This window comes from Erpetoichthys calabaricus, chromosome 5, assembly GCF_900747795.2.
Source record: "Erpetoichthys calabaricus chromosome 5, fErpCal1.3, whole genome shotgun sequence".
Taxonomy (NCBI): domain Eukaryota; kingdom Metazoa; phylum Chordata; class Cladistia; order Polypteriformes; family Polypteridae; genus Erpetoichthys; species Erpetoichthys calabaricus.
In genome coordinates this window covers 5273706-5301600 of record NC_041398.2, presented here as the reverse complement: position 1 = coordinate 5301600, position 27895 = coordinate 5273706, and the positions used below count along the sequence as shown (strand labels likewise).

Genomic DNA, 27895 nt, shown 5'->3' with positions numbered 1-27895 from the left:
CAACAAATACAATGACCCAAAACACAGTTGGAAATCTACAAAGGCATTCACGCAGAGGGAGAAGTACAATGTTCTGGAATGGCTGTCACAGCTCCCTGACTTGAATATCATCGCAAATCTATGGGATGATTTGAAGCAGGCTGTCCATGCTTGGCAGCCATCAAATTTAACTGAACTGGAGAGATTTTGTATGGAAGAATGGTCAGAAATACCTCCATGAATTCAGACACTCATCAAAGGCATAGAAGGACAGCGTCTAGAGGCTGTTAGATTTGCAAGGAGGCTCAACTAAGTATTGATGTAATATCTTTGTTGAGGTGCCCCCATTTATGCACCTGTTTAATTTTTTTATGATGCATATTGCATAATTTCTGTTAATCCAATAAACTTAATGTCACTGCTGAAATACTATTGTTTCCATAAGGCATGTCAAATATTAAAAGGAAGTTGCTACCTTGAAAGCTCAGCCAATGAGAAACAAAAATCCAAAGAATTAAGAGGGGGTCCCAAACTTTTTCATATGACTGTAGATATACGCAGACACTCAGACCCTAACCACAACAGTGCCCTACGAATGACACACACACATAATTAGCACTTTAATCCACACAAATGCTTTAGGAATATCACAGCCTGTCACTCTCTCAGCACATCAAAAGACTTATTTATTATCGGCACGAACAACATACAATTCTTTAAATAGATCTCAGACCTAAATATTACTTTTGGTCTCCAAGAATACATTTAAACATTCAAAGGCTCAGCACTCTTGACTACAGGCCATTTATCAGCCAAGAATGCCTTACTTGATGTCCTGTTCCCTACTACTGAGTGACGCTCTCACTCTCAGCCATAATAAACCTCGCAGCACAGAGGTAATGGCAAATCTCCGGCTGCATCAAGTGCTCAAAGAAATCTAACTTATTATTTCAATCACTCTATAGACACTAAGACAAAGCATAGAAAGATGTAAACAAGTTATTTATTAAATAACAATAATAAGCAATAGAAAATAAGATCGATAGTAAAGTCTGGACAAAATAGTCTTCAAAAAAAGCTTACTGAAAGGAATCCGTGATGTCAAGGATGAAAGTCCCAGAGCGGCGTTTGATTTAGCAATCGATGTTCATGAAAATGGCGTTAACTGACGATCGGATGAAAACTGGTCACACGTGTCTCTGTTTTATTTTCTGACGTTGCACTTCTGTCGTTGTTCTGCTGTTTCTCTTTTTCGGACGTTACTTTCAAATGAGGCATATTTATTATAAAGTTTCATGCTGTGGTTTCACAACACATAATTGTTGTATGCACCTGATTGGTTGGCTGTCAATATGATGGATGAATTTTGCTCAAACTCTTTAATCTTTTCCCAGATAATAAAGTATTTTTATGTTGCCTAAAACATTGCCATGTCCATCTTTCCCAGGCTGTAAACCAAATTGTTGTCCCAGATGTTCATCCATAAAGTAATCAATAGCCTTGAGGTATCGGCTCAGTCTTCCTTTCCCAGGCTGTCATACCAATTTAGCACTATGTTGTGAACAAGTGTTATGAATGTGAGGTGTAAGGGAAGAGGATATGCCTTTTTTCTTATAATGCCTATACAAGTGTCCTGCATCTGAATTAATCTTGTTGGGATTGAGCAAAATATAATATAAAAATATAGAGAATAATTTGTAGATTTTATACACCATAACAACACCTTAGTATTCTAAAATGTTCAGAGAGCTGTAATATTATGACTGTAATGTATTCTGTGTGGCAATCACTTCCTATGCACTCCTGTCAGTGTAAGAGAAAGCCCGTTTAAGAAGCACATAGTGATTAATGACTGGGTCAGGGAACACTTAGAATACGAAGCATTTAATGTGCTGCTTAAGTTACGATGGGATTTGAGAAACTCTAGTGAATTAAACATTGATTTTAAGATGAAGTTTACAACTTTCTACTTTAATGACAAAATAAAATTATGACATTAACATGGAAATGTCAAGATTAAAGTTGACATTTTGACTTTAATCTCAACAGAGACCTTCTTTCTCAGATGGTAGGCTACGACTTGCCTTTCACATCGACTTTGATATCTGTCCACTTCTTTTTTATTTTTGGCACTGTGTGACTTTCTGAACCTGAACTTTTGAGTGCCTCTGCCACGCTGTGCCATTCCATCAAATTCCTTTTGTCGCTCATACCACTGCTTAACCCACCTAATAGTATGTTTTTCTGTACCTCCACTTCACTGCGCAGGACCTCCATTTCACATTTGCTGAAATTCTTCTTTTTTCCCCATGTGCTTTTGCCATTGTCGTTTAACAAAACACTGAGCAGAAGGGGATATTTATATTGATCTGCATATTCAAATATGTGAGATTCTGTGAGGAGTCAGTGTGAGGCTGTAGGTGCCTGCACATGCGACAAATTTCATGTTGATTGAGATTTATAAGTGTGTGGAACTTTGCTTATGCACAGTTTTATGAATCAGACTTCTTTGAGCATATGCCCAATTGCAGTTTTGTCCGTACGCCATGTTTTAGTGTGAATTCTACACATGGCATTATATATGAGGCCCCAAGTCATCACGGTTCTGTTGCTTCCTGTTTTGCTATATGTTTGCGTGACATGGACACTACCAGAGATAGTACTCCTTTGGTACGCTGGTTTGACTTTATGCTCAACGAGTGGTTTCTGACATTGTCCCAAATGAGACACATTACTTGCATTGTGAGGGAGCATCAGCTACGGCATTACGGCCATGTGGCACGATTCTCATTGTTGGACCAGGCCAAGGGGACGCCCACCTAACACCTGGCTGTGGCAGATAGATGGTCATTTCTGTAGGGTGAGACTGGATCACGTATCTTCCTGGGAGGTTGCAAACCAGGATCCTGAGGTGTTTCATCGTGTGGTGGGTACCAGTGCATGGTCCCCAACCTGACCTGACCTGTATTTGCACATTTTTCTGTTTTAGAATACTCTTTGGTAGAATATGACAAAGATTACCCAGCACACAGTGATCCAAGGTAAGGCAGTGTAGGTTTGGGCAAACCCAATGACATGAGCACTGGCGCAGTGTAGGGGCTGTTACAAGAGACCCCTTTAAAAAGAGGCCTAAAATGGGTTAATGGCCGGAAATCCAAGGTCAATAAATCCCTCCTTGGCCAGGTGATGTCATCACTACCCCTGTAGTCTGCTGCTTTTTAATGTGGTCACGGTGTAAGTAACGCTGCCCATTAGTAGTGTTGGTTGGTTAGATTTTAACTGTACAAGTATAAGTTACAATTTGAATGACTTCAAGTTATTATTTTTATAATGGAAACAAATTGCACTGTAGTGTATACTAAAGCACTTAGAGAAAAAATGAACTCAACTCTAAAGACAACACAGGACCACCAAAACCACTCTGGCTAAAATACAGCCAATTACAACTCAAAGGGCACAAAAAAACTCAAAGATCCCAGATAAGCCCCCAATATGTTAACGGCCTACCAAAAAGTCTAGGGATATATAAATAGGCCGCACACAAGTGAGAGAGACCAAACACAAAAAAACTAAACCAGCTAAATAAAAACAGGCTCCATTTATTGTCAAAAAAACACAACACAAAATATGGAGAAAATGACATAAAACAAGCAAGGCAGGAGAACCACACTAACATAGCTGTCTAACTTCACAAAGTTTACAGCGAGATACAAACTATTTGCTTTTATTACTTAGCTAGCTTACAATTATATTTCATTAATAAGCAACCAAAACCCAAAGCCACACCATCCAACCCTAACTCGCCATACCTTCCTCTTTCCTTCTCCTCACACAAACTCTCTCTAACCTAAAACCCAAAGATAGATAGATAGATAGATAGATAGATAGATAGATAGATAGATAGATAGAAGCTTAATTTATAAACCTACACCCCACCCATAGCCCAGGTGAGTTAGTTAATAAGCAACTTAAGTAGGTAATTAGGGCAGGACTCAATTAAGGTAAACCCCAAATTAGAGTATAAAAACCAAAAGTCTAGAGAAGGTCGTAACAGTCTCCTAAGAGAGTAAATGTAAATATAGAAAAACAAAAATATCTTTGGCACAATAACATCAAAGAAAGCTTACTGAATATGTAAATAATTATTTTAAAAATTAGATAAAGGATTAAAATATGCTTACAAATATATATATATATATATATATATATATATATATATATATATATATAAAGGCAAGTAAAAAAGCAAAAACCTGAAGCAACCAAAATCCAACAAGCCTAAACTAGAGCAGAAGACCAAAAGGACCACCAAATATCAAAACGTAAAGCAGGGCCCACCAGACAGGACAGAGCCCAGTGTTGGAGCGGCTCTTTCATCAGCAGCTTCTTCTTAAATACCCCTGGGGGCGGAGATCCAGCTGCAGTGTCAAGTGGCCCCGAACCCCATGGTCTCCAAAAAGGACACACAAAAGAAAATGAAAGGACAACAAAACTAACCAAATACATAAACATAAGACTTAGAAACAAAATATTCATCAACACACCAAACATACAACAACAAAATCAATACCATTTACTAAACAATTCATAAAATATAACAAAAAGTTTAAAGTAAAAGCAAAAAGACAGCAATGAAACCCAAAATGAAACATCACAGCTGACTTCAGTCCTCAATGCACTTCAACTTCTTGTGGTGTCCATGAGTGTCAACTTCACCATTTAATGTTCATCTCATCTTTATCAGTAACTGAACATCTGAGGTCGGAGGGCTGGAATCAGGCTCAAGTGGGCATACAAAGGCAAAGCAGACACACAGTGGACACACAGGGGCACATGGGACACATGACAAAGCGCAGACACTCAGATGTGGAATGGAGAGCACTGCTCAGGTCTAAATGATCGATTTCACTGCTAGACTTACAAATCAAATATTCAATCCAAATCAACATCTTATTTGTTACTCACCCCATTGTCATATTCTGACTTTTCCAGCGCTATTAAGAAATGGATCATCAATACGGAGTGTTATATCTTCAGATCAGACAACACAGGAGATGTGACCAGAGGTGGTGACAATTCAGAAGGTCACAGATGAGCGGATTTGACAAATGTCAGTCACCCTTATTGTATATTCACCAAACACCAATGGGAGTTTAATATACAAAATGTAATCAATTATTAGATTTGTATTTTGTTAATACATAACCATTATTACAAAGATTCATTTAAATAAATGTTCTTTTCCCATAGAGATCTTCCATAACCTAACAAAGCTGCACTGTCCTTAAAGGTAATGACAATATTAAGAAATCTGCACTAAATATCCATTTGATCAAACCCAAATCTTTCCTCCCCCTCAGCCTTGCCATTCATTTAATATTGAGAGTGGCCACTAGGGGGGGCAGTTTGGCTACAGAAGAATCAGCTCAGCTGTCAGCTCTGAAGGTCATGTGACTGTGTGATCGTGTCACCCTTATTTTGCTCTTAATTCATTTAAATCTTAATTAGTTGTAGATATAATATTTACAGTTCTTTATTTCAGGTGTTTGATTCTTGTGTTTTTACTTTATTCTTATTTCTTTTACACTGCACTGTATTCTTTTCTCCCCCCTTTCCCATGTATGTAATATGGCAGGTGTCCACTAGAGGGCGCCACTGCACTTCAGTCCCACCCCTCAGTCCTCCTGTTAAAGTCTCCATTCGTCTGACTCTCTGACTGTTTCTCATTCTCTCCTTTCTTGTTTCACTGCTCAGGATTTCACTGAAGGCTTTCTGTTGTTATTATTTAGATTTCCTTTTTGTATAAATTGCTGTGGGCGGCACTGTGGCACAGTGGGTAGCGCTGCTGCCTCGCAGTTGGGAGACCTGGGGACCTGGGTTCGCTTCCCGAGTCCTCCCTGTGTGGAGTTTGCATGTTCTCCCCGTGTCTGCGTGGGTTTCCTCCGGGCGCTCCGGTTTCCTCCCACAGTCCAAAGACATGCAGGTTAGGTGGATTGGTGATTCTAAATTGGCCCTAGTGTGTGCTTGGTGTGTGTGGGTGTGTTTGTGTGTGTCCTGCGGTGGGTTGGCACCCTGCCCGGGAATGGTTCCTGCCTTGTGCCCTGTGTTGGCTGGGATTGGCTCCAGCAGACCCCCGTGACCCTGTGTTCGGTTTCAGCGGGTTGGAAAATGGATGGATGGATAAATTGCAGTGTAAAATTTAGAGTGGCCACAAGAGGCAGTAATGTGGCGACTGACCAATCAGTGACCCCTTCTGTCCATTCGTTGTCTTTCTTATCCGCTTTTCAATTTCAGGTTTGTGGACACGTTGGGCCAACCCTGGACAGGGTGCCAGTCCACTGCAAAGCCACACATTTGTACCCATGTCAAGTGTGTGCCAACTGACCAAGAATTCGTTTTTGAAGATGTTGGAGCTTTCAGGGTACCACGAGTGACAAATCTGGGGACAAGGAGGAGGTGCAGTTTAAAATTTAATGTGACATCAACTAAAACACCAAACTCTGTCAGTATGGCCGACCTCTGACTGACCGGTGAGTCCTCGTCTTCAGACATTCACAGTGAATTCATTCTGAAGTGAAGGACCCTTTGAGTGACCAATGGAGGGTCACAACATGTCTGGTGAGGAGACAACACTCCAGTCCCATCTGTCACTCTCTGCTCCTACATATAGTCACTATTCAAGATCTCTCCATACTGAGTCTGTATAGCGCCTTTCAGTTGTGCTGATCCAGCAGGACCACATGCCTGTCCTACTTAACAGTTGACATTCAGTGACACTTGGGGGCCTCAGTAGTTGTTGGGGTGTCAGCCTGAAGGACATGTGGCTGTGAATCAACAGTGACCCCCGCTGGTCAGACTGGTATTTGTAGGTCTGAGGTGTCACCGCCCCTCATTATGACACACACACCTGATTGGCTACACAAACCCAATAATAATGGAGACCCTGACAGCCGCACTCGCCCCGCATTCTCATCCACAAATTCAATCACAGAGCTGCTGACCCCCCAACCCCCCCCCATCCTGTAAAATTTATTTCACCCCAAACTACAAACACAAAGAGGACCTGCGCTTGTGGGGACATCAAGTGACCAGTGGAGGGTACTGGTCAGTGGTCACATGATGTCAGATGGCTGATTGTTACACTGGAGTGAAGATCAAGCCAAAACCCTGTATAGAGGGGCTCAGTGAAGGAGGTGTTGAACCTGTGCAGGAGGGTCATTGTGTGTGAGACGCTATAAAATGACAGAGAGCCAGCAGGCCAGTCCAGATACACACCTATTCTGGGGCTGTAGGGGGCGCTGATTACAGTCCACTGGTTATTGTGACACAGAGAGTACTGGGAATGAGAACACTGCAAACACCAGGACTTGTTGTTGTTTCCAAGGCTGCACTCACTGCCCTCTCCTTTCCTGCTCAGTCCTTTATATGCGACTCCAATCATCATGAAGTCTCCACTGCACTCCACCTCCCAGTAACAGCGAGTCCCAGTCAGAGCCTCTCTGCACAGAACTTGGAACCAGTAGTCAAATCTATCAGGATGATCAGGATATTTGGCTTTTGTCCCCTCATATGTCACCTTCTTGTTCCCTTCAGACAGACGGAGGTCTCTGTGTGCCGTGTTGATGTCCAGTGTGAGGGGACAGAAGTCTGAAAGGAGAGAAAAGAAAACAAGTGAGGAAATCTGGGAGTGTGTAACGGGACTGGGGGCGGAGCACAACACAGACAATTAACAAGAACCAATCAGGAGCTGCGCTGATGAGACACTGATAATAAAGAGCTCATTTGATTGGACAGAATCTGTGGGGATTTAAAATTAAATCATATAAAGATGAAAACAGACAACAAAGAGAAAGGCAGGCAAGTTAAACATTTGGAAGTCATCTCAGTCAGCAGAAATTATGATAAACATCTTAAGGTCACCGTCAATGTCCGAGTTCTAATGGACTGTCCACAATGACCAATGACCGCTGGCTTTATTAAATGACACTTTTACTGTCACAGTCAACATCATTAATTTAAAATCAATCTGGTGTCACACTTTACAATGGAATAAATTAATTAAATAACTGTTGTAATTCAGCATTTGTTATATTTTTTAATCCATCCATCTATCTATCCATCCATCTATCTATTTATTATATAGTGCCTTTCCCATCTGTCATTGTCTCTCTCTTTCTTTCTTTCGTGTGTTTCCTCTCATCTCTTATTATTATTTGACTGTCATTCTTATCCAAGGTGACTCCCATCATCTCAGATTCCATTGTTTCCTTTTCTTTTCTTTGTCCAATCAGAGCCCAGGCAGGTGAAGTGACTTGCTCAGGTCACACAGTGGTGTCAGTAGTGGGATTTGAACCCACAACCTCAGGGTTTGAAGTCCAAAGTCTTCATCACCACACCACACTGCATTCCTCCTTTATCTATTATATAGCACCTTTCATGTATATCCAGGGCCGGATTTATATGAAAAGAGGCCCTAGGCTATTCCACTTATGAGGCCCTTTCACCTTCCATTTTTAAGTTTGTAAATTACATGAGAGATAATAAAATTTTGCTAACAATTTGAATGTAGGCCCCTCTTGATCTTGAGGCCCTAGGCTGAAGCCTAGTTAGCCTATAGGAAAATCCGGCCCTGTGTATATCTATCTATTACAGTGACTTTCAAGTCTGTCTACTGTATTTGTCTTTAACTCCTTTTCCTTTTTGTCATTTTCTCTCTCAGTGTTATAATGTCTTTCCTATCATTTATTATTTTAGTGCACTTCTCATCTTTCTCTTATATAGTGCCTTTCATATTTATGTGTCATATTCTTTCTTTCTCTTTGCTCTCTCTATCTATCATATTATTTCTTTCCCATCTCTTACAGTATATAGTGACTTTAATATCTCTATATTATAAAGCGCCTTTCACGTCTGTCTCTCTACTGTTTGTATCACTGAGATGCCCCCAGTAGTTTTGGTCCCCTTCCACTTTTTAAACACAAATCCCACTTTTCAGTCAAATAAGTGTAAACTGACCCCAGTGACTGTCACCCGCCATTCTTATTCCACACAGCAGACTCTTTCTTTGTATTTCGACTTCACAGATTATTTGAAGCAATAAACCAAATTCTGATGGCTCACACAAAGTGACTCAGACCCTCACCTCATGTTTTGTCGCTCATTATTTGGAGGTAATAACTGCCATCAAGCCCTTCCTGTGGCACTGGATGAGACTTCTACTCCTCTAAGTGCCCACCTGGCCCACTCTTCTTGGTGTCTGATGGCTTTTTCTCCCAGCTGTGACCTTCAGCTCTTTCCATGAATGTTGACTTTGATTCAGTTCAGGGCTCATAGCAGACACTTCACAACATTTCAATGTCTTCTTTTCCCCCATTCTTGATGGTCTCACCTTTGTGACATTCGCTCCCAAACACCTTGATGATCTCCTGATTTCTTTGTGACCTTCACAGATTCAACACTTCAGCCTCAGACCATTAATGGCGTTGCTTTGTCTTTTGTGGACAAAGAGCTGCTGTGACTCACCATAAAGCTCTCATTTCGTTTCTTCAGTCCAAAGGTTTTTCTCCAGCACTGTGGCTGATTAACACGCAGTTTAGAAATCTCCAGTCTGTGTGTGTCCTTCAGAGGTGGGGTCTTCTACCATGGAGCCCACAGTCATTGACACAGTAACAGATGGTGTGACTTGACGCTGTTGTCCTATGATCTCTGAGGTCAGCCTGAGTCTCTTGTGATGTTTTCTTGTTTTTTCTCCTCCATTTAAACTCTGCTTCTGTTTAATCAGAGGTCAGCTTTACTCTGGTGGTCTCGTCAAGGAGGTGGGTTACAGTCCTGCGGACCGTCAAACATCTTGAGAATATTAGCAGCTGTGCTCACTGGAACACTGTGCTCCACACAGCTCTGTGGAGGTGGTCTTGTAGTCTTCACCTTGACCACCCTTGTCTGTGACCTTCTTCATCTCCTCCTCTTCTCTTGTCCTCGTTCAGTGTGAGGCACACAATGACACAACACAGCAGAGTGAGGACTTGACTGAGTGACTGAAGACCCTGGTGACACTCATTAGAGGAACCAGTCAGCTTGAGATGTCACCACAGTCCAGTGAGGTCTTTGTACTTCTCAGGACCCCCAGTAATTTTTTCTGCCATTTTCATTTGTTTTCATGTTTAAAATTTGTGAAGTCAAGAACTCAAAGCAAAGTGTCTGATCAGTGGAGTAAAGAATGGAGGATGACGAGGACTTTTGTCAGCTTCACTGCCTGAGTCTCCCTATCCCATAATGCACCAGTCACAGGACCCCCATCACTCTCAGCCCCTCAGTCACACAACACTCAGACGTTTATATCCTAAGCCTGTCATGCTCTATTAAAACTTCAATGATTTTTATTGTGATGATCCATTCAGTCAAAGCACAAACTCACATTTTAAAAAGTCGTGTCTGCTCTGAGGTTCAGGAGGCTGGAGGGCGAAAACTAGAACTTCATGAGCTGAAAATAAGAAGAAAAGAGAAGAAGAATGGAAACTGTGAAGATGGCATTGTAGGATCTTAGTTTAGTTCTTACACACGTATTACTAATTCAGAGGAGTTAAAATCCAACATATATACATAAATTATATAAGAAATGAGGGATAATGTCGATTTGAACATCCTGTCACACACGTGCACTTGGCAGACAATACAAAGGCTTATCTCATTGAAATTCCATCACAAGTCGAGGGGTGGCTCTGTTGCCTAATTCTTCTACTTCTTCTTCCCCTACAGATCAGACAACCGACAGTCCCAATGACGTCACTTCCGGCCCACGGACCGCCCCCCGTTCAAGTCTGGCTTATTCTTAAGGTGCGTCACCACCATTTTATGCTATAATGTCGTGATGATGACTTCTCTCTGAAGAGACCTCATCGTTTGACCAACTGTTTATTGTGGACACTTTTTGTGACTGAAGACAGAGAAGAAAATTAAAATTAGTAAAAACCTTTTTATTGATACATACCAGACAAGGGTAAAATGACAGAGAAACACAGTCCTAGGACACCGCGCTTCATCTGCCTCGAGCGCAGATGTCCTTGCTCTTTTATACCTTTCTAGTCTCCTGATCGTTGACCACGTAAGCAATAAAAATAGCGTCCTGACTCATTTTGTATTATTCCAATTTGTAAAGTCCTTACCCTAAAGGTATATTTTCTTGTCACACACATCATTGAAAGAAAACTTCCAGAAAGTATACATGCTTTTTGTCACGTACTCAAAACACAAACAAGTTTGATCATTCTGTTCTATTTTCTGTACTTACACACATCCATTTTGTTTAATTACATCATTTTATGTTTTTACACTCCTCCCTTTTTGAACAAAATGATGTGGGCAATATATAATTAAATTGAAATGGTTGATGAAGGGGAGGGAAAAGGGGATGGGGAGGAGAAAATGGAAGAAGCTATACGAGACATGTGCTCCTCATGTAGCATATATGCCCTTTCCATAGAGGCAGTAAAGTACTTAGATAGAGATCACCACCCATCCTTGGGTAGCCTGAGAGGGTGCGGGTAACAGTCAACAGAAAAAGTATTTTTAAGATAGCCATTTCTTGCAATGCGATGCATGGATCCAGGCAGGCAGTCCTTCAACCTTCACGGCGTGTGGTGTGGACAGAAGAATTTGGAATGGTCCTCTCCACCTAGGCTGATGCCAGTGTTTCCTCCGAGTATCTCGAACCAGGATCCAGGTGCCCAAGGAAATTGGTAAATCCTTGGAAAGGGGGCTGGTCCTCCAGGCTTGATTAACCTGCTGGTGGATTTCCTTCAACGAGGTTCGCAAACCTGCAAGACTAGAGAGAAGATCATTGTCCACAGTATGCAAATTCACATTTCCTACAATCGTCCGGTCAGAATCTCAAACGGCGATAGTCCCAGTTGTCGGTGTGTCCGTCCCCTTAGTCCCATTAAAGCTAAGGGTAGTGCATCCGGCCATGATAAATTAGTTTGTTCACAAATTTTTGCGAGTTTAGCTTTTAAAGTGCCATTGCATCGTTCTACGATGCCTCCGCTTTGGGGATGGTATTTACAATAATGGTGCACATTAATTTGGAGCCAGGTGGTTAATTCATTTATAACGGAGTTCACAAAATGAGTGCCATTATCTGTTTGTAACTTTTGAGGGATACCCCATCTTGGAATAATCTCTTTAATTAGTGCTTTAGCTACTGTTTTGGCATCGTTGTGTTTTGAAGGGAAAGCCTCTACCCATCGGGAGAACACATCGACAATCACAAGACAATATCGGTACCCTTTAGACGGGGTTAGTTCAATGAAATCCATTTGGAGGTGTTCAAACGGACCCATTGGATATGGGGTAACGGCGGGACTTACCTGGGTACCTTTTCCCACATTAAACTTTTGACATATTGCACAGCATCTGCAAAATTGCTCTGCATATGTAGAGAAACCTATAGCTTCCCAATGTTTTTCAACATCTCGAACCATGGCATCTCTACCTGCGTGATCGAGGCCATGGGCGATTTTTGCCATTCCTGGGAAAGAGGCTTTTGGGAGAAAAGGTTTGTTAGTGTGTTTATGAGTCCAGACTCCATCAGAGAGGGACCCTTCTTTGGACCATTTTCTCCTTTCAATATCCGTGGCTGCACTCTGTAAAGAAATAATTTGATTATCAGGGTCCTGGTCATTTCTCTGTTGGAATAAAGAAATTGGTGTGTTATTATATGCAGCCTCTTTAGCAAAGTGGTCAGCTAATTCATTTCCTTTGCTAACAGGATCCTGTTTTCCTGTGTGAGCTATCATTTAACAATCGCTAGCTTCGATGGTTTGGTTATGGCTTCTAAAAGGGATTCGATCAATTTCTGATGTTGGATGGGTTTGCCAGTACTGGTCTTAAATCCCCTTAGTTTCCATAATGCTCCATGATCATGGCAGACTCCAAAAGCATACCTGGAATCCGTATAAATTGTTACGATCTTCCCTTCGGACAGCTGACATGCTCGAGTGAGTGCTACGAGTTCAGCTGCTTGTGCACTCAAGCTTGATGAAATTCGATTTGCTTCCAGCAGGCGGTCCCCTTGGACCACTGCGTAACTAGTTGAGATGTGAAGTTTTGGCTTGTACTAGGATAGAATGTACAGCGTGAGGCACTTTAACTGTTAGGGGGCTCATGAGAACTACATCCGTGCTTGCTAATACAGCTTCTGTTGTTGCAGCCACAGCACGAAGACACGGAGGAAGTGCTGCGGCCACTGGATCCAGTTTTTTTTAGAAAAATAAGCCACCGGTCTTTGTTTATCTCCATGTTGTTGCGTCAGTACTGCATTCATAAATCCCTGCTTTTCGTCCACGAACAAAGTGAATGGACGAGAATGATCAGGCAAACCTAGAAGAGATAGGCGCAGATAGAAGAGCAGTTTTGAGGTTACAGAGAGCCTTCTCAGCCTGTTCATTCCATTGGACCTGGCCAGAAAGGAGGATGCCAGGAGTATTAGCCAATTGTTGCAACGGCTGTGCTCTTTCAGTAAAATTTAGAACCCACTGTCTGCAGTAGCCCAGAATACCTAAAACAGACATAACCTGTTGTTTTGTGACCGGTCTAGGAAGATTTTGGATGGCTGTAATGCGATCGCTAGAGAGAGCTCTAGTTCCATACGTAATGTCATGACCTAGATATTTAGCTGCAGCTTAACTTTTAGAAACTTTATGGCCATTTTTCCCCCAGAAACAGCAACAATTTCTGGGTATCTTTTGTACAATCTTCTTCCGTAGCGCTACATATCATTTCCATCTACATACTGTATCAATGTACTACCTCTTTCCGGCCAAAAGCCTTCTAAATTTTGGGCAAGAGCTTGTCCATAAACACAAGGGGCTTCAGTGTATCCCTGAGGCATGACGGTCCATGTCCAACGGCGGTACCGCGTTTGACGAGATCGGGATGTACGGCGGAGATGCCAGCCTCTGCTTCGGGAGACAGAGGATATTGGGCACGGTGCGGGCGGAAGGAGGATTTCGGGTGGATCACCAGAGGCTCACAATGGGCTATCCTTCCATAATCATTCTTTCCCTGGGACCATAGTGAATCAGGGAGCATAGAGAGCCAAGAAGGGAAAGTGGTTTGTAATGAACAAGCAAAAGAGGAAGGACGGCACAAAGCGCGATGTACTAAAAAATCAGTTTGAAGCACCACTTTAGTTATTAAACGGTCAGGAGTATCAAAAATACCTGGAGTAACTTGTAACCAGTCTGTTCTTTCAAGGCATTTTTCTACCCATGGTCCTATTTCCCCCCATTTAACAGTGCGTGATTTAGCTAAGGAAATATGAGGCACTGTGCCGCCAAGATAATATATGTGCTGTGAGCATGTAAGATGAACAGAAGCAGCTGCCTTTGTGGATGAAATAAAAACACAGGAGATGTGAAGGGTTTCGGGGCAAATACCAGAAGTAAGGAAAGATTCTAGCCAGGGGGTGTCTACTTCTATAGGGAAGTATTGGGCAGTACAGTGTAAAATGTCAGGGGCCTGTAAATTGGGAAAGAGACAGGGGGAAAAAGAGTGTAGGGCTTTGAGGAGAATGGTGTGTGGGGAAATATCTAAAGTCCAAGCTGCAAAAGAGGGTTTGGGGTAAGGGGTAATTTGACACAACAACTTGGGGGTTGAACAGAAAAAACCTTTGTCAGTCATAGAAATAGAAAGAGAAAGTTTTGTCATGAGATCTCTTCCTAAAAGGTTAACTGGACAAAGCTGATTCAAAAGAAAACGATGCAGTAAGGTATGTCCGCCAGGACGTGACTGGACTTGAAGAGGTTTTGATACTTGAAGGTGAGGTTGTCCAGAAGCAGTAAGCACAGTAACAGTCTCGTTCGAGGCAGGGACCTTTGCCAGCGAGAGGGTAGATCGAGTGGCACCAGTGTCGATTAAGAAAATAGTCTCAGTGCCATCAACGAACAATGTCAGTAAAGGATCAGTCTCTGAATTATGGGTGAGCAAAGGTAGTTGAAAAGAGTGGCTGGAGGTCCCAGCGTTTTCCTATGGCCAGTATGGTTGGTCAGGGGTGTCAGAAAAAACAGGTGGAATAAGGGGAGGTGGGGGCTGTTGCTGTCTGTGAGGGCACTCCCGACGAAAATGTCCAGTTTCACCACAGGCGTAGCAAGAGAAGGAATTAGCATTGGAATTTAAGGGAGAGGGAATAAAAGGATTCTTATTGTGGTCAACAGGAGGAGCTCTAAAACCACCTCGTCCTCTTCCTCGTCCTCGTCCCCTTCCTCTAAAGCCATATCCTTGACCTTGGTCAGGAGCATTCCTGGTATAATAGTTCATCTGTGCTGCCAATAATTTGGCATGAGTGTCCGATTCCTTCTGCTTAGTTTGTTTTTCGGCATGTTCAGCATGTCGTTTGACTTCATCAAACGTGGCACTTTCCCACTCAATACAGGAAGTGCGGACCTTGTTTTGTATATCAAGGCGCAAACCGGAAACAAAAGGTGGAACTGCAGCTCGGGTGCGGTCATCAGCATTTCCCAAGCCCGAGTGATTAGCCATAAGGTCTTGAATCCTATGTGCCCATTCATCAACCGTTTCGTCTCTTTTTTGTTTTGCAGCAGAAATAAGGGACCAGTCCGTTCCTTTTTTTTTATATTTTTCTGCAATATTTTGTCTCAACGCCTCCCATTGTGGGTTAAATTCGCCTTCTCCATCAATCCCCTGTCCTCGAGTTAAAGCTGGGTTCCATACCCATGGAACGTCATTACGGACACCCCTGCTAACAGTGGCCCATGTGGTCCCAAGCTTTCGACAAAGTACCTGGGTCCATTCAGCAGCGTTAGGCTTATACATGCTATCTAACTGATCAAGTTGTTCAACAAATTTTAGTCCTCCTACTTCCTTTGGATCTGGAAGTGCATTCACGACATCTTTTAGTTCTTGGATGTCCCAGTTCCGATTTATCATAACTGTTGTGGGATTTTGGGGTCCAGCTGGATGGGCAGGGTTATAATGGGGATTGGGAACTTCTATTAAAGGGCAAGTAAGTAAAGGTGAAGGATCAGAAGAGAAAAAAGTTGGAGCTGGTTTGTGACTTCGAGTGCATTTGGAGACGGGGGTTTGTCTAGTACAGGGTGGGTCATCACGATGGGTAGAGGGGTCATAGTGATCTGTGCCTGGGGAATCATCAGGGGAAACTTCTGCTAGTTGTAGTGCAGGGGGGGCAGTCGGAATGGGGATAGAGGAGGGGATAATGGAGGTGCCTGAGGTTGGTACTGAGGAGGGGAAAAATAATAGGATAAAGGGGGTCTTTATTTGGATTATTCTTCCTTTTCCTCCCATCTGCCTGTGGTTCAGTGCCTATCTGAACTTTCTGTAATGTAATTAGTAATTCCTCTTTCTCCTTTTTAGCCTTTCCCTCATTTGCCCGCAACAATTCATTCTGTTTCTGTACTGCTTCTAAATTTCTGTCTTTTATTACTAATTCCCATCTATCGAACATATCCATTCGATACGGTCCACTATTATAACAACCCTGCTTATTCCTACACAGGATCTTCCTAGTTTCCTGTATTTCACTTACATCTCCTGTCCCCTCTATCGGCCAACGCCCACCACTCTGTCTATTCCGTTTCTTACATGCCTTCTTGAAATCTAAACCTGTCTTCTTTTCTATTAATTTTCTAGGAGACCCATTTTTACGGGGCGTCTGTTGATCCTCCGAAAATAATTCTTCCAGCATTAATGATTTTGATCCCCCTGTGCGGCGATTAACAGGCTTACTGTTATAAGTTCCCATTATGTCCCCTTGCCCTCCCGGGTTCTGTATTTAATTTTCCAACTATATACTGATTCGCCTAATCCCTTGTCCGTATGAATCAGCGAGGTATTAAGTGTGCCACTCACTGTTCCCTTACTGTTCCCTTCTTTTTCCCAAGGGGAGACACCTAACTATCGGTTCTGTCCCAGTTCCCAGGAGAACACGGTATTGTTGCTTATTCCGTATGTAGATTTATTTATTCCGTTCCTAACAGCAATCCTGCAATCTGTGCTCTTTTTCTGTTTATGTTTCCATACATATATATATATACCACCCCGTTACTCGTCCCGTTAGCCTGTCCGCTCACATCCCCGGATTCCAGCTCAGGTGACTTCGTGTCCGATTCGGTTCAGCAGAATACTACATCAATACGTCCAGCCGAGTCTAGGATATGGGTGAGGCCAGTATCCTTTCATCAGACCTTTCGTATGCGTCAAACTGCTTGGGTCAAGTCTCCATCACCTTAAGCAACCCGTTGAGATATCAGTATGACTAGACGGTCAACAGGAAACTCGCCCTCCCGTTATTTAGAAAATAAAAAATGTTCGGAAATCCCCCGGTGCTTACCCCAGCCTGGAAGTGTGCAAGCTCTGTCTGGAAATCCGTTCAGTCACTGTGGATGTAGCAAAGAGGAGACCAGGGGCTCCTCACGCAAGAACTGTTTCAGGACAGGGCAGTCCTAACTTTTGCCGGAGCTGCATGCTCTGCTGCCGGAGATCTCAAGTTGACGGCAGTCCGCTGGTAAGACGGATCACTGAAATGGTCTCGCTGGAGGAGTCGACCGGCCGTCTCTTGCCCCACGTCCGGGCGCCAAAAACTGTGGACACTTTTTGTGACTGAAGACAGAGAAGAAAATTAAAATTAGTAAAAACCTTTTTATTGATACATACCAGACAAGGGTAAAATGACAGAGAAACACAGTCCTAGGACACCGCGCTTCATCTGCCTCGAGCGCAGATGTCCTTGCTCTTTTATACCTTTCTAGTCTCCTGATCGTTGACCACGTAAGCAATAAAAATAGCGTCCTGACTCATTTTGTATTATTCCAATTTGTAAAGTCCTTACCCTAAAGGTATATTTTCTTGTCACACACATCATTGAAAGAAAACTTCCAGAAAGTATACATGCTTTTTGTCACGTACTCAAAACACAAACAAGTTTGATCATTCTGTTCTATTTTCTGTACTTACACACATCCATTTTGTTTAATTACATCATTTTATGTTTTTACATTATCAACATTTTCCATCAGTTATATGGAGTTCACCTTTTAAGGTGCCTTAAATCCTTGTCTTCTCTTGTCGCCTGTTTTACAGTTCATATTGAAAAGAATTATGCAGTGAATCAGAAAGTTTTTGGACCCCTTCACTTTTTTTTAAATTTTCTATTTTTTGTTCATTAATGTACACACAGTAGCCCATAATGACAAAGTAAGTACAAGTTCTCAGAAAGTTTTGCAAATTTATTACAAATCAAAAATGGACTTTCCTTGAAGTATTCAGACCCTTAATTCAATACTTTAATAATAACTAGCAAAATACCCGCGCTTCGCAGCGGTGAAGTACTACTTTAAAATTTTAAATAATAAACTGAGGGAAAATGTACCAATAATTATTTGTTAAGGATCTCTTTGTATACCACGTTGTCAGTTAGGACCTCCGGTTGTAATATGACCAAGCTGTGCGCTGAGCTTACTCTTGAGCATGCAACGTATAGTTGGCCATGTGAAAAGCAATCTTACCTCAAATCAATGCCAAACTTTTGTAGGGTCTGTCCCTGAGACTTATTAATTGTCATTGCAAAGCAGAGCCTTACTGGAAATTGGAGGCATTTGAATTGAAATGGGAGATCAGAGGGTATAACGGGGATGCGAGGAATAAAAACTCTCTCCGCTGAGCTACCACCAGTAAAAATAGTTGCCTCAATTAGGTTCTTTTGCAGGCATGTGACCTGAAGTCTCGTGCCATTACAAAGTTTCGGTGGCTGTAAGTTTCTCAGTAACATTATTGGTGCCCCAACCTTCAAAATTAGATTATGCTCAGGAATGCCTGGGGGATTCAGAGTGTGGACCGAGCTGCAGGCTATGGATGTATATATGTACGTAAGTAGGATTCAGTTAGCGTTGGGAACCCGCGTACCAAATTTCTTGAAGATGGGCCCATTAAGTAACAAAGACCGTTGGAAAGTTCAATATGGTGGCCGACAGTGGTGTCATACCACCGAAATAAGTACGTACATCGGTTTTGGTTAGCGCAGGGAAGCCGTCTACCAAATTTCGTGAAGATGGGGCCATAAATAAGAAAGTTTAACATGGTGGACGTTGTCGACCGTTATGACCGTTACATGTAGAATTTCGAAATGAAACCTGCTTAACTTTTGTAAGTAAGTTGTAAGGAATGAGCCTGCCAAAATTCAGCCTTCTACCTACATGGGAAGTTGGAGAGTTAGTGAAGAGTGAGTCAGTGAGGGCTTTGGCTTTTATTAGTATAGATGTATATGTGTATGTATATATGTGTGTGTGTGTGTATATACACGTGTCGTGTACTCGTTGCATTTATTTGACAGTAAACTATTTCAACCATTCTATAATCTGCTCTTCACAAACTGAGGGCACCGTGGCGGATGTTAGCAGATTGCTGGCCAACCACAAAGCGTTACCTGGTAGGTAACCACCCACACTATCAGATTGTGACACAGACTTCGAATGCCGTGAATGTAATTACCCCGATCTACATGCTGTCAAATAAACGAACCACACGCCGTGGCGCAACGTTAGGGGCATCGCCTCTGATGCTGACGTCCGAGGTTCGATTCCCGAGAGGGAGTGCAGTGGAGTGTGTACACCTGATGAGCCCAGAATGAGGGCGAAACACGTGTCGTGTACTCGTTGCATTTATTTGACAGTAAACTATTTCAACCACACATATATATATATATATATATATATATATATATATATATATATATGTGTGTGTGTATATGTATATATATGTGTATATATGGTTTTGGCAGCCAAGCACTTTTTTTCCAACCTAGAAGACGTCTCTTGAGATCCGTTTAACCCTTTAACCGCCAACTCCCTAAATATTCCCCACGCCAGGCGAAATCTGAACAATTTTCGTTTTTTTACTTTTTTACATTTTTTTACATTTTTTACATTTATTCAAGCAGTATTGACCACTGCAAGTTGTAGAAATGGGCAAACACATAATAAAACACAAAATGTACCTTTTCTCAGGCTTCCACAACAATAAACTTTCATCAACTGTAACTGACGGTCCTGGCATGTAGGGTAACTGAAATGCTTCAAATAAATGGTCAATCAAAGGACATAGCTTGAACAAGCAGTCGCGGTTTGGATCTTTCTTATCTGGCTCATTTCTGTTGTCATTCAAATGAAAGAATTTCAGCAGCAAAGAGAATCGGTTACGTGTCTCAATAAACTGTGCTGCATACAGATTTGTCTGATGAGCAAAATGTCTGATCAAATCAGGTGACACAAACAGCTCATAAAACTGCTCAGCAGTGTAATTGTTTACATCAACAGTAAAGCCACACGTTGCCACAAACGGATGCAGAAAAGGTAGTTCACCTCGGGCAGCAGTCCAGTTGAGATGCTGGGGATACACCCACTCATCGCCGTCATCCGATGCGCCGTGATTCACAGTATCATGCAGCGCACGTTGCTGATCATCATTGTCGCTAAAATCTTCTTCAGAACTGCTACAATCATGATCAGAATTATTGTCCAAAATCGCCTGCAAAACCTCACTTGAAGTCAATTTACGTTTCGCCATATTCACAGCTTTCACATTCGAATCACATCACGTGATCGGCCAATACAAGCGCAGAGTTGTCGAAATACAACGTAGTAATAATACCCACGCCAAACTGTCAGTTGTACTAAGCGCCAGGCATTCATATAACCACAGGCAAATGTGCCGGATAATTCCGGCAGTAGGGCGTCAGCATTAAAGCTACGATGCCGGATATATCCGGCAGAGGGCGGTTAAGGGGTTAATCGCCTCGTTGATTGCATGTCTTCCCAGGTAGTTTCAATCCCCATTTCCTGCACCAAGTCATCTCCCCTTTTATGAGTGACTGTGTTAGTGGCCGTACTTCGTACAGGTCTTTGGACGCACTGAATACTTGTAACTGGTGTCGCCCGTCGGCTACTTTCGACAGGGAATGGAAGCAATTGTCGAGTAACAAAAATTACAGTGATCCCTCGCTATATCACGCTTCGTCTTTCGCGGCTTCACTCCATCGCGGATTTTAAATGTAAGCATATGTGAATATATATTGCGGATTTTTCACTGCTTCGCGGATGTCTGCGGTCTACAGTACATGTGCTTCCTCAGTTGATTTGCCCATTTAAATTGAAACAAGGGACGCATTTGAAATGAAACAAGGGACGCTATTGGCGGATGGCTAAGAAGCTACCCAATCAGAGCACGCGGTTAAGTTCCTGGGTGCTGCTGATTGGCTCAGCGACGGAGTGCTGCATTAACCAGGAAGTCTAACCTCACTCATTCAACATTAACGTGCACAAGCGCCAACAGAAGATGCAAATGATTGCAGAAAAGGTAAAAGTTTTGGATATGTTGAAGGAAGGAAACAGCTACACGATGAGTCCACAATTCTTTTTATTTAAAAAGGAGGAAAAGCATATAAGATCGACGGCCACAGTGTCTTTTAACCAGAGTTGCAAAATGAGTTGCAAGTGGACGTGATAAGGCAGTAGTCTGGATGGAATCTGCTCTAGGGATTTGGATTGAAGAGTGATGGAAGAAGAACAACGGCAGTGCTACACAGTCGCCTGAAGAGGCTCCTTTAGAAGAGCTGTAACACTCTTTGTTGTGCAGTAAAATTAAACTCATCGTTATCGGACAAGTCGTCGTGTCATTGTTGGTGAGTAACCATAATTAATTATTTACATACAGTACTTATTACATGTACATAGTTTAGTGTCACTGTACACACATTTTACTGTATACAATTTTTCTTGTGTTGTACGTATTTATTGCTGGTGGCCTGTCTGTCGTAATGGCTGTAACGTATTGATATCGGAGACGCTTGATATCTTTAAAATAATATTTAGGTTTTACTGTATGTAAACTGTGTTTACATACATAATTTCAACGAATCTTACCTAATATCTAAGAGAATACAAAGGGTTTATGCTGTATAATTGTGCGTGAAATGTTTGTAATAGTGTGGGAGAGTTTATAAGGGCTTAAAATACAGTACAGTGGTGTGAAAAACTATTTGCCCCCTTCCTGATTTCTTATTCTTTTGCATGTTTGTCACACAAAATGTTTCTGATCATCAAACACATTTAACCATTAGTCAAATATAACACAAGTAAACACAAAATGCAGTTTGTAAATGGTGGTTTTTATTATTTAGGGAGAAAAAAAAATCCAAACCTACATGACCCTGTGTGAAAAAGTAATTGCCCCCTGAACCTAATAACTGGTTGGGCCACCCTTAGCAGCAATAACTGCAATCAAGCGTTTGCGATAACTTGCAATGAGTCTTTTACAGCGCTCTGGAGGAATTTTGGCCCACTCATCTTTGCAAAATTGTTGTAATTCAGCTTTATTTGAGGGTTTTCTAGCATGAACCGCCTTTTTAAGGTCATGCCATAGCATCTCAATTGGATTCAGGTCAGGACTTTGACTAGGCTACTCCAAAGTCTTCATTTTGTTTTTCTTCAGCCATTCAGAGGTGGATTTGCTGGTGTGTTTTGGGTCATTGTCCTGTTGCAGCACCCAAGATCGCTTCAGCTTGAGTTGACGAACAGATGGCCGGACATTCTCCTTCAGGATTTTTTGGTAGACAGTAGAATTCATGGTTCCATCTATCACAGCAAGCCTTCCAGGTCCTGAAGCAGCAAAACAACCCCAGACCATCACACTACCACCACCATATTTTACTGTTGGTATGATGTTCTTTTTCTGAAATGCTGTGTTCCTTTTACGCCAGATGTAACGGGACATTTGCCTTCCAAAAAGTTCAACTTTTGACTCATCAGTCCACAAGGTATTTTCCCAACAGTCTTGGCAATCATTGAGATGTTTTTTAGCAAAATTGAGACGATCCCTAATGTTCTTTTTCCTTAACAGTGGTTTGCATCTTGGAAATCTGCCATGCAGGCCGTTTTTGCCCAGTCTCTTTCTTATGGTGGAGTCGTGAACACTGACCTTAATTGAGGCAAGTGAGGCCTGCAGTTCTTTAGACGTTGTCCTGGGGTCTTTTGTGACCTCTCGGATGAGTCGTCTCTGCGCTCTTGGGATAATTTTGGTCGGCCGGCCACTCCTGGGAAGGTTCACCACTGTTCCATGTTTTTGCCATTTGTGGATAATGGCTCTCACTGTGGTTCGCTGGAGTCCCAAAGCTTTAGAAATGGCTTTATAACCTTTACCAGACTGATAGATCTCAGTTACTTCTGTTCTCATTTGTTCCTGAATTTCTTTGGATCTTGGCATGATGTCTAGCTTTTGAGGTGCTTTTGGTCTACTTCTCTGTGTCAGGCAGCTCCTATTTAAGTGATTTCTTGATTGAAACAGGTGTGGCAGTAATCAGGCCTGGGGGTGGCTACGGAAATTGAACTCAGGTGTGATACACCACAGTTAGGTTATTTTTTAACAAGGGGGCAATTACTTTTTCACACAGGGCCATGTAGGTTTGGATTTTTTTTCTCCCTAAATAATAAACACCATCATTTAAAAACTGCATTTTGTGTTTACTTGTGTTATATTTGACTAATGGTTAAATGTGTTTGATGATCAGAAACATTTTGTGTGACAAACATGCAAAAGAATAAGAAATCAGGAAGGGGGCAAATAGTTTTTCTCACCACTGTATATAAAAATAACCATATAAACATATGGTTTCTACTTCGCGGATTTTCTTATTTCGCTGGTGGCTCTGGAACGCAACCCCCGCGATGGAGGAGGGATTACTGTATTTGTAAGTGATTTCGCATTGAAGAAATAGTAAAAACTTGATCACTTGGGTCAATACCTAAAGAAATACACACAGCAAATGCAATTGCGAATACACCAGAATCTGTGTGATTTAATTGTTGCTGTGCGTCTTCATAAACTATGGGAGGTTTGTAAGGAAACAAAGCACGAAGGAAACGAAGCTGCTCTTCGGTGAGGTTGAATTTTTTATCAGCGTTTAAACTGTCATAGACATGAATTACCGCACCATCATATTAGGTACACACCCAGTGAGTCACTCGTTCAGTAGTTGCAGAAGGTAATATTTGAATATGTTTTGCATTTTGTGGAATGGGCATTATAGGTATGTCAGGAGTCCACATTAGCAAAACCTCTTCAGGTTGCAAATTGTATACGCAGCTAAAATTTCGTTGAATTTGCTCATGTGATCTGTTGATAAATAATCATTATTTACCAACTCATTCATTGCAAAATCTGACAGTGGTAAGATCACTCCTTCCATAACACTAAACACAAACACTAAGTAGACACTAACATTAAAAAACGCCAACACCGCTGGGAAGAACACTAAATGAAATATAATAAAGAAGTTTAGTAGACTTTTACTTTAACTGCTTTATTATAGCAGGTGAGGGGACGCTGACGCACGCTTGTTGTTGCCGATCCTCCCTGTTAACAACACTTTTCGCAAAATTCGCCTTAATTCTGCACTTTCTTACGCTTGTTTTATTTCGTTTATTGTACGTATAGTTCGTGGATACAGCTGACTCGAATTGCATGGATTTGGCTTAATATTTACAGATTTTATGGGCTTTGCTTTACTGGGAACAGCTGAGTCTGTGGATCACGGGACGAGACCTACGAACATTTCTTTGTACCTGGCGATCTAGCACCTCAGGATGATCTGTCTCCGTGATTATATTCGCTATGCTGATCTGCTCCTGTTTCATCTTACAGTACTCTACGACCGGGAACTGATCTGATCCATATTACTAACCGAGAATGCTAAACCGGATGATGGACGCAGGCACATCCGGCAATGGGCCGTAGCTGCAAAAAGACGTACTGCGCAGGCGCAAAAAGAGTCCGCGAGGGTCGGCTGAGAAGCCGAGAAAGGCGGATAGAAGAGGGCGAGAGAGGCGGATGAGGGGCCGCGAGAGGCGGACAAGACCACAGAAAAAAGGAGTGAGCACAGGAAAAATTGAGAAATGAGGCGCAAAGAGCACCGAAAAAAGGAAACGGCACATAAAAAAGTATTCAAACGCAAGCAAAGCACGAAACACATTGCACACGAAACTAGACCCAAAAAAAAAAAAAAAAAAAAAAAAAAAGAGGCTCGCGCACAACAGCAAGGCACCCCCCCCCCTACAGGCACCGGACGGGACACACACCAAGAGGGGGATTCAACAAGCCCATGGCACACAAAAAAAAGAACACAAAACCACCCCACAGACCCTACAAGCAACGGACGGGACACACACAAAGAGGGGGATTCAACAAGACACAGGAACACAAAAAGAAAGAAGACGCTCGCGCAACAACAATCCTCAACCCCCCCCCCCCCCCCCCCCCCCCACACACACATCCATAAGAAGTGACACCCAAAGCCACATATTCTAAAGTGAACATCAACACCTTCACACTAGACAGCATAGGTGTCAGCATTGGTGGATCTCCTTACAATAAAGCACTATTAACCGTTCAACTGCAGAAAAGGAAACATATTAACAGTGACTGCGATCCTTCTTATTACTTATCCATATTTCGCATGCTGAGAAAGAAACAAGTCATGAATACACGATCACGGGTACAAAACGAAAAGGAAATGATAACAGGAACAAACACACGAAAACGAAAGAAACAACAAAATAGACGGCTATGCAGCATAGGTGGATCTCATTACAATAAGGCACTATTAACCGTTCAACCGCAGAAAAGGCTCCATATTAACAGTGAGTGCAATACTCCTTATTACTTATCCATATTTCTAAAAGAAAAAATGTCTCGACTCCAAAAACGCAAAGCTCAACTAAAGCTTCTAACTAACGATGTACCTAAAAGTAAAAACTTTATGAACTGCATTAGATCCTACAATGGTTCATTTGCTTTTGCATATACCGGAGTAAATATCAGGCCACCAAAAGACAATGGCCCATACTACTTTCGCATATGTGCACAAATACTGCATCGCATTGGAACAGTGCACCCTGAAACAAATCAACAACGCAAATATGCACAAATCTACATCCTAGATCCACATGACGCAAACTATCAATCAAAGTGCTGCATCGCAACAAGCACGGATTCAAAACGAAACACCTCCCGTCTCAGACATACGTTAATGGCAGCGAAGGCTACAACGGGCTTCTCACACAGCACAGGCAAATCGATTACAGCTCCAAAACAACACGTCCCAAATACTACACATGCAACAACGCGCCTCTCAAACGGCACAAGGAAAACATACACCAGGAAAATTCATTCGGATTAATGAATGTCATTTGCAATCATTGTCATTCACTTCACTTCCCTGAAGAAACAACTGGAAATACAAGTTATACATTTACACGTTGTTGTCAAAAGGGTCAAATTAGACTACCTTCTTTACATTCATATACTGAATATCTACAGAGGCTTATAACTGACGATGTACCTGAAAGTGAAATCTTTATCAACTACATTAGATCCTACAAATCGGAATCCACTATGACCATTAACGGTGGCACTGCACGTGACATCCGTCTTGAAAAAATGTTGTTTATTGATGAATGTTCAATGGCATGAAGTCACTTACTCAACACCATTCATAAACTTCTACAAACGTTTATGAATAATAATATTCGATTTGAAGGAAAGGTACTTTTATGAGGAGGAGATTTTAGACAGTGATTAGCTATTCTTCCAGATGCCATGCACTCAGCTATTGTTCAGTGCACCTTAAAATACGCAGACAATTGGCATTGCTTTCAAAAGATACAGTTAGTAAAAAAGATACGATGTTCAGAACCAGATCATAACAATTGCTTATTACAACTGAGAGATGGTACACTCACCAATACAGCTGGACTTCAGGCACATATTATTACAATTCCTCAAGCCTTTATCTGCGACAACTTAGTTACAGAGACATTTGGAACAGCAATCTCATTAGATCAAATGCCCCTTTTAACACAACGCACTATATTATGTCCAAAAAATATTAATATGGAAAACATTAATACCCAAGTCATTCCATTACTTCCTGGAGAGACACAACTCTTTCTAAGCTCTGACAAACTTGACTCTGATCACAACAATAACCATCTTAAATGACCTTACAAGTTCTGAGCTGGAATTACCTTTTACACTTAAACGGCGTGTACAAAGAAATTTTCAAATAAACCTTTACACTGTGCCACACACTTTATTGTTTGATTTCTATTTGCATCATCTACACCGTCACACTATTCTATATCTCATTCATACATCACGCTCTTTGTCATTCCCAACACCAGGGGTTGGCGAGCGAAGCGAGCAGGGGGCAGAGCCCCCTAGTGTTCATACTAACCTGGCTTATGGCTCCGGGGCGATCACGCCTGAAATTACCAAGCATTACTGTTTATGGCTGTGTATTGGAACATCCAAATCCTGCTTCTTCCTCCTGCTGCTTGCTATCGCCGCTCACCTACGCTACCACACCCGCCTGTCCTACCAGCTCCGTTGTGCTGTGCTGCTTCTACACTGCTATCAGCTAAGTATCACTCACCATTTTAGTGCTTTGAGTACTGAGAAAAGCGCTATATAAATATAATGAATTATTATTATTTATTATTAAACACTAAAGTACAAAAACGAAGTAGAAAGTAACACTAAACCGCAACACCGCCGGGAACACCGGCACACCGCGTCTACTAAACACTAAGAAACACTAAAGGAAAAAATACTATTCAGTAAGTAGCGCGTCTACTAAACAGTAAATCAGTGAAGGAGAAAGGACTAACCGCGTCAGCTGTGGAGCTCATCTCGGAGCGAAATGAAGTGAATGAAATGAGGTGAATGGGAGGGGAGATGATCACGTGACTCCAACACCCGCCTTAACTCTCCGTCCCTCCACAAACACACAAACACGGATACCAACTCTCCTTTATATATATAGACTAGCAAAATACCC

The 27895-nt window shown here is 42.0% G+C and overlaps 1 protein-coding gene across 3 annotated transcripts in view; it reads right to left on the bottom strand.

Annotated features, from left to right (window-relative positions):
• LOC114651544 (tripartite motif-containing protein 16-like) overlaps nt 1–27895 on the bottom strand; it is a 737769-nt gene that overhangs the window by 248490 nt on the left and 461384 nt on the right. Inside the window, exon 7 of one of the 3 annotated variants that reach the window (XM_051927861.1) lies at nt 7182–7444. In XM_051927861.1, the coding sequence (XP_051783821.1) occupies nt 7182–7444 (263 nt within the window). Of the gene's footprint in view, nt 1–6595; nt 6887–7181; nt 7627–27895 lie in introns of those variants that run through there. The other 2 variants (XM_051927859.1, XM_051927860.1) reach the window with 2 other exon arrangements.